Consider the following 8,246-nt stretch of genomic DNA (forward strand, 5'->3'; position numbering starts at 1 on the left):
ATGTGGATGAGCAGGCCGTGGGATAAGGTCCAGGCACTTTTCAATCATTGACCTGGCTCAGCAGGTTTATTATCAGCGCGTGCGGGTAATCGCTGACCTTTGAACCCCCTTCATTGTGGCGCCAAACGTCTAAATATGGAAAATTTAAATGTCTTCTTGCCAGTTCAAACGGGCAAATCATTTTTATTTATAAATATTTAATTAAAAAAATATATTTGATTCAAACATTTCCGCCGATTTGACCATATTTGGAGGGCGGTCCGTGCATGCTGCATACGTCACTGCTGCGTCACATCCGTTCTCTCTTTCCTGTCCAAGCTCTTAACATGGCGCCGGTGAGTTAATGCCGCTCCGGCTACTTTTCCCCCCTTAATGTTTCATTTTTCACCAGAAACTCAAACTGTAAATGTAAGTGAGGCTGTACACCCCGGTCTACAGCACTCAGGGGAAAATCCACGTCACTAATTTAGTGACTAAAGGAAACGTGTCAACGAAGCGGACGGAAGCTAACAGTTAGCATTAGCTGACACGTGTTTGTTTCATTTATTTCGCACAAGTCTAACGGACTACACTCTATTTTCCCTCTACGATCACTTTAAGTAACTAAGCTAAACGTGATCTACTTTTACTGTCACGTGAATGATCGCGATTTCTCTAATAATATGTAATTAAGCTGTTATAAATAGGACAGGTGGTGCAGATGCATTAAACCTACACCTGCACCACCCGTTAGAGTATTTTGTTTGTTTTGTTTCTGAAAAAAGGAAGACGCTTGAATTACAGCTGTAGACATTTTTCTGCTCTGAGAGAAGAATGGGAATTTTAGATCTACAATGAATGTGTACAAAGTAGTCAATGTAAATTGTTGGAGTATAATGATTCATTTTAATGATTCGATTCACATGATACTTTGTGGTCGGGTATACAAACCAGCGAGACTTGGACAGAAATTCCTGCTACTGAACAGTGAAGTTTTCCAGATTCTTGGATTTCTTCCAGATCATCAAGTGGAAATGAAATCTGTGTCCAAACAAACCAGAATGAATGTCAAATCCATTCACGTTTTAGTTTCCTAAAGTTCAACCCACTGCTGTTTTTTGACATCCAAAAAATCCAAAGGGAGTATTCTAGACACTGGATGGTCACATGACTTTACTAAAGTCAAACTGTTTCCACACATTGGACTGAAATGATGGACTGATCCGTTTTGGCTGACATCACTGTGTGTGTTGTCCGCTGTGATTGGTCGTTTTTACTTTATAGTAAGATTAACCTACCAAGTCTCAATCCAAACAGCTTTTGTTTAAAAAAAAGTAACTTATAAAAAATTTAGAAAAACATTTCAGTAATTTGTTCTGACAAAGATAAAAAATCTCTGTTGGAAGAGATTAGAAGATCCTAAATACAACCTCTTATTTTTATGATGAAGCTATGGTCACGTAGTAAAGTAAAGCTACCATGTCTCAATCCAAATGTCTTTCCAAGATCAATTATAATCTATTTCATTTTAACATGTTTTTTTAATGATATATAGTGAGTCAGTTAACAACTTGCTTCAGACTGATGGATCTGGGAGGTCGATTCATGAGCCAGTAATGGTTAATTAATCATTACACCCTAATAATGACACATTTTAAATGATCAATAATATCATATTTTTGGCTTCTGTTCCTTCTTTCTTTCTCTCAGATCAAACAGAAGAGGCCTGCTGTTGGCAAAAGGTCTAAAAAGGGAGTTTCATGGAAGTTCACCCTGGACCTGACACACCCTGTGGAGGACGGGATCCTGGACTCTGCCAACTTTGTACGTCTGCTCTCCATCCTCTAACTATCATGTATTATTATATCTGTGATCATGCACACAGCTCACCAGGTGTCTGGACTAGGGTCTCCTTCCCTAGCTCCAAACTTACTAGGGTTGCCTTCCCTAGTGCATCACTGTGCTTTGTTCATCAGGAAACCTTCCTCAAAGAGAGGATCAAGGTGAATGGAAAAACAGGCAATCTGGGTAACATCGTTCAGGTCGGCCGCATGAAGAACAAGATCAACGTCACGTCTGAGAAGCAGTTCTCCAAAAGGTGAGAGGAGGGTCGCTGCTCGAGCTCCAAAAGCTAACGAGGAAGAGGTTTGCTATAACGTTGACAGCTGTCTCTACCACAGGTATCTGAAGTACCTGACAAAAAAATACCTGAAGAAGAACAACCTCCGTGATTGGCTGAGAGTGGTGGCGTCCGACAAAGAGACATATGAGCTGCGTTATTTCCAGATCAGTCAGGAGGACGAGGAGTCGGAGACAGATGAGTGAAGAGCAGCAGTGGAATGTGTGGGCAGTAAAATAAAAGTGCAAAAACTTTCTTTTGTGTTGTTTTGGTTTTATTCTCAAAAAAAGCAACAAATATTTATCTTCAGAGCCACACAGAACTCAACGTGGCTCCTATAGTTTCAAAGCAGGATGTTCTCATCCTCAGGATGACTGAACAGAGTTACAGAGCAGCCTGACAAAAACAGAAGCAGCAACAGCTCTGTTGATTTATTGGAAAAGGATCAGCATGTTCCTCAACACGTATGTGCAAAGCATTAACCACACTCGTGTATGGATGTGTGCACGTGTGGCTCTACAGCTGTGAACGTCTAATTGGGTTTCTGAATTTGAACTGAAGATCCGCGTTTACCCTCATTCTGTTAATGTAATGCACCAGCAGGTGGCAGCAAACCAGAAGACGCAGCAGTTCAACAAAACCACCAGCAGGTGGCAGCAAACCAGAAGCGACCAGACAGATTTATAGATTTAGATCACTTGTCAAACTCAAGGCCCGCGGGCGAAATGTGGCCCGCCATGTCATTTTATGTGTAGGGCTGTGACGATCACCGCACTTTTTTTTTTTTGAAAGTTTAGCATATGTTGCGTGATTGGAACTATAATAAACACATTCATCTTTGCTGATAATTTACTTTTTCTGCTAGTCCTGTGTTCAGACTTTCCTTCTTTCTTTCAGACTGTTCTCTCCTTCTCTCCCACAGCGCCTTTCACTGTCTCTTGTCGGCCCGCCTCTCACTGCCTCTGCTGCACGCGGCTCCCTTTACACACACAGGCGCCAGCTTTCAGAAGCACACATCCTCATTCTACAACAGAAGATTCCGTCTAGCAAGGAAATACGACAAATTTACTGCGTTCTAATTATTAATTTCCATTTGTATTCATTTCCATTACACGCTGCATGCGTTCTTGAGTGCGCGACACGGCCGCCCGCCGGAGGATTTTGTGTTGGGGTGGTGGGGGAGGGGGTCATTTTTGTTCTCCTTCACTCTGTAACACCAAACATGAGTGCGCACTGTTAGATTTCGATGAATATCACTACATGTTTGGTTTGGGAACTATTTTGTGCAGCGCAACGTTATGTGTCTGTATAAAACTGAGAAGATGTCTCGAGAGCATAAAAGTTTTTAATTTCTTAAAATAAAAATTGGTTTGTATTTATTCAGATCTAGGGGGAACTGAAATTGAAATATCGGATTTGGCAACTAAACATTAGGACTTAAACACTGTCCATATAATCTAACCTGACAGAATCAAATGTAAAAGGATTTATGCTAGAATAACAACAAATATATGTTTCTATGCAACTGTAATTGTCACTTTAAAAAGTTATAATAAATAAATAATGAGTTATTTAACATTGAGGAGTCTTTACATTTATTTTTCATTACATTTAGTTACATGTATACGTTATATCTGGTCCTTTGAGGACAGCCACTATGCTGATGATGTGGCCCTCGGTGAAAATGAGTTTGACACCCCTGATTTAGATTTAGAAATCGTAATGCATAACCACACATGAAGTCTGCTCTCATAGTCATTTAAAATGAGCTGTAAACTGGCTTCTGAGTAAAAACTTTAAAAAAAAATTTTTTTTAAATACATATGTATGCCCCCCCTCCCCCCACTTACACAAAAACACTTCATTATGTGATTTAGAAACTTTATGGTTGCCTGAAGGGAATTATTCATGAAAACAATTGATAAATATATTCCTGTGACCAAAAAAATAAAAGTATTTAAAAACCTGCTTGCCCTGCGACAGACTGTCCAGGGTGTCCCCTGCTTTCGCCCACAAGTGTCCGGGATAGGCTCCAGCAGCCCCGTGACCCCAAAAGGGACAAACGGAAGAAGATGAATGAATGAATGAAAAATCTGCTTAGGAGCAGGTTGGATTAATGTACACGTTACTCACAATGAGTTAGCAATATAGTAAAAAATAAACAAATAAACTCAGCATGTGGCATCAACATTCTGTAGGTATAAAAGTTCTTGAATCTTTGGATCATCTGCTGAAGTCCACAGTCATCTCTTTTGCTGCTGCATTTTCTCCTGACACATTCTGTCCTTCCATCAGACTTTCTGATGATCTGCTTGGACACATTCTGTCCTTCCATCAGACTTTCTGATGATCTGCTTGGACACAACGCTCTGTGAACAGACAGCCTCCTTATCTAGGAACATTTGTGTCTAAACCAGACTATGGAGGGGATCAGTGGTGGTCTTCTGGCTGGTTGTAAAGTCTGAAGTCTTCCTCATATTCCTCTTCTTCTGGTAGAGTTTTATGGCGGATGGCACACAGCGTTGTAGTCTTCCCCGTATTGAACCAAACTGAACCATTGAATGACGTGTGGGGAAACTGTGCAGGTGTTTCAGGTTTAGTAGGTGATTAGTTGGTAAAACTCAATTTTCTGAAATCCAGTTTTTGTGGGTTTATGGGCTGGAAAAAATGAATACTTAAAATAAATTAAACAGCTGGGCCTGAACCTATACTCTATGAAAGTTTAATTTTTGTAATGGAATTTCGGAAATGAACACTTTTCCATGATATTCTATTTTTTGTGTGGATAAAGTCTGTATGTTCAAAGCATAAACTGCACTCCTAGATGGATGTGTGCGCGTTTGACTCTGCGGCTGAGAATGCTCTTAAATGTTAGGGTTTTCTGAATCTGAATTGAAGGTAAACGATGATCCTCATACTGTGCAGCACACAGCATTTCAACACATTACCAGCAGGTGGCAGCAAATCAGAAGCAGCCAGGCAAACGTTAATAATTGTATGAACCATGGAAAAGCAAATGCAGTGTACACCATACTCTTGTTGCAGGTGGAGTTCCACTTGGTAAATTGATTCCTCCTGTGCGCACCAGCTGCCCACCTGCAGAGGGCTTGTGAGGCTGGCTTCCCTGTGGCAGTCTGAGGGTCAGTGTCAGCCTGCTGCATCAAGGTTGGACTGGCTGAGCGCAGCCTCAGGCTGCACAGCACAGTGGTTGTTTTTAGCTGAGTCTAGCCTCAGACACTGCTCAGCACGATGTCCTAACGTGAGCCAGGTAGGTCTCCCTCCCATTTTGCTGCTGATCCCTATATGTGATCCTATCAGAGGCTGTGTTTATGTCACTCGAGCTCCTAGGCTGCATGCACAGGTATGTGTGTTTGAGCCTGTTGTTGGACTTTGGAGCCACACAATTTTGCCTTTGTCTCTCCGTCTTACCAGATGCCACCGGAGTCTGGAGTCCTCCCATGACGGACAGGTGTCAGTCGCCACCTGAGTGCATTGTGGGCATGGCCAATGGATGTCAGGACTTCAAGTACTGAGTTTAGGAACAGACACTTGAGCTGCAGAGGATTGTGTGCAGGCTCTGATGTGGCCCAATCATTTATGGTTTTCGGGTTTGTCTTTTAACAATTCTATTAATAAATATTTTTATTTTGTATGAAGTATCTGTCTCAGCTTCTTACGTCAGAGTCCTGCGCTTATTTATGTTTTTAGTTTTCTGGTGGTTCCACTCGGCAATTTGGGGAAACTATAGTGCCACACACTCACAGGCCACATCTGTCCAACTGCTCGTCAACGCAAATTTCTAATCAGCCAATCACACAGTAGGAACTCATTTAGGCACGTAGACATGGCCGAGATCAGGGGTGGGCAGACTTCCTGGAGAGACAACAAGCAATGGAAACAGCTCCAGTTCTAACACCTAGTTCTGGTGGTTACGTCTCGTGAGTCACGGCTCAGTGTTCTATAAATCCTTCCTACCTGTGATGAATGCAAAATGTAAAAAAACCTAAAAAAAGAAAACGAAAAGTCAGGTGTGCTTGTTTTGTTATTTCAAAGTTCACTTCAGCACCAAAAAAAAAATCTCTCAATTGACATTTACATACATGTATAACATTTTTGAAAGATCCTAAAGAATTACCATGAGCTTTGATGAAAGAGTCAATTGCTTCTCATATTTTCTAGGTTTCTTTTTCTTTATTTGTGAAGGATGTTTATGGTTATTTCAGATCTTTAATCATCTACATCACTGTCAGAAATGACATCCCATATACCCCTTTCTTCTATTTCCTTCTGAACATTCACAACATTCAGTGGTGGCACCTAAGTCAATCTGAGACAGTTTTGTTGACATACAAGAACATTTGTCTGCATCATGATTGGTAGGATGGACAGACCCAGATGCTGAAACCCAGAATGAGGACACAGGTAGGTAAGAGTATTTTCCTTCCAGGAGAGTTGGTTGTGGCTTGGTATGAGTCTGATGAGGACTGCGGCTTGAGGTAGTAGCACGGCTTTGCAGAGCGTGTTGTTTCCATAGGAATGCAGGGGGGCTCGAACTGACTTCCACACAGGTGACACTTGGAGGCTGGAATCCTGAAGCAGGGAGAATAATATTAGAGTCGGGACAAGACTTGGTTTCACAAACATGAGCTTAGACTGAGACCAGGTATAGCCACCATAAGGGGCAACGAACTGGCGTTGAATCATGGAGCTGAGTCTCCTTTTGAGATGCAGCGGTTGATGAGGTGGAGTGGTCACAGCTGGTGGAGTCGGGTGCAGAGCAGGAGAGGGAGGAGACTGACAGGCACCATAACATCATGCTTGCCTTGCTTGAACCTGCAGTAAACCAACCGCAGCCCACTTTGAGGAACAGGACTGTTATTCACCCAGGTCACTTTTAATTCTCCATTCTCAATGCGCCATGCTCTACCAATGCATGAGAGAGCACACAATAGCTTTCACACAATTCCTCATTACTGCTGCTTGGTAATTTGCTCTTTTACTGTGTTGAAGTAGAGTGTCGTATGTTGGAGGCATTGATAGTTTTGGCAGGGCAGAAGATGCCAGGCAGATTGCTTTGTCTCTTGCATCGTCTACATTTTGTGCAGATGATTGATCATCCAGGTTGCAAACATATTTGCAAAGAATTTCAAAGGTGAAGCAATCCGTCTTAAAACTTTTACCCACATTTTTTTCCCCTTGCCATGAAAAGCTCTTGTTAAGTCATAACCTAAAACTGAATCCCAATAAGGCTTGAACATAGACTGATGCTGAGAGCTGAGGTCACCTTGAATGAATCTATGATCCTTGTTCTGCTGATGCCTCATGTGTAGAAGTAAAACCTACAGTGCAGATCTTAGAGACGTACAGCAATGACTGCCACATCAGTATCAGGGCAGGAGAGTCTCATATGAGCCTCTTTATCATCATTGCTGCACAATAAATAAAAAAAGTTCTTGTGTCTTCAAGAAATTGCCAAGCAGCTTTTCTTCTATGTCTGCTTTCAGTGTCACTTTCTGCTCTGCTTACTTCTGTTGTTTTGTCTGTAGTAGCCTGTGCATGAGCTTATCTGCAGCAAGTCTCTCCACAAAATCAGCTCACTTATGTTGCGCTTCAGGGAGTGAAACACTAGCTGAGGAAAATCAAGGGTCAACCTTCTCTTTTTATCAACACAATGTAATTGCTCTGCCAAGGACAACATCTATCCTGTTCTATTCTATTCATCTAATTGATTAATATTAGTATGAATAAATATTGAGTCACATGTACCAAAAACTTTACCACCACAGATTTTACCCCTTGGGTATTCCAACCTAGACAGAATGTGTTGTCATGACAAAGACACAAATTCATTATGAACTTTGGGTTGCTTCAGAATGATTTAGTCATTTAATTAGCTTTTAGAATTACTGGAGTGTTTTTCTTCAAAGCTAGCAAAGACAATGTTGGTATTTCTGTTACACTTCCTGTAGTCTGAAGCACCAAAGTTTTCATGCTCTTTCACCAAACTGATGAAATTTCTTCTCAGCTGATTCCTCCTCGGCACCTCCTGATTTAAAATTATTCAGTTCTCGATTATCTGGTCACAGAGATCTTGTGGCTGACTTTAAAGGATGGTTCTTTTCTGAAACACAAATTCAATGCATAAAGT

At 41.4% G+C, this 8,246-nt stretch overlaps 1 protein-coding gene across 2 annotated transcripts; it reads left to right on the forward strand.

The window, feature by feature from the left end:
- Positions 1 to 232: 232 nt before the first annotated feature.
- rpl22l1 (ribosomal protein L22 like 1) lies at positions 233 to 2,354 on the forward strand. 2 transcript variants are annotated; one of them, XM_004080808.4, is made up of 4 exons: positions 233 to 335; positions 1,690 to 1,803; positions 1,956 to 2,077; positions 2,160 to 2,354. In XM_004080808.4, exons 1-4 carry the CDS (start codon positions 267 to 269, stop codon positions 2,302 to 2,304), a joined length of 450 nt encoding a protein of 149 aa, XP_004080856.2. In that variant the 5' UTR covers positions 233 to 266; the 3' UTR covers positions 2,305 to 2,354. The 2 variants fall into 2 exon arrangements, with proteins under 2 accessions (XP_004080856.2, XP_020568403.1); XM_020712744.2 differs by having other exon boundaries at positions 1,690 to 2,077.
- Positions 2,355 to 8,246: the final 5,892 nt, after the last annotated feature.

Source organism: Oryzias latipes, chromosome 20 (assembly GCF_002234675.1).
Source record: "Oryzias latipes chromosome 20, ASM223467v1".
NCBI classification, from domain to species: Eukaryota; Metazoa; Chordata; class Actinopteri; order Beloniformes; family Adrianichthyidae; genus Oryzias; species Oryzias latipes.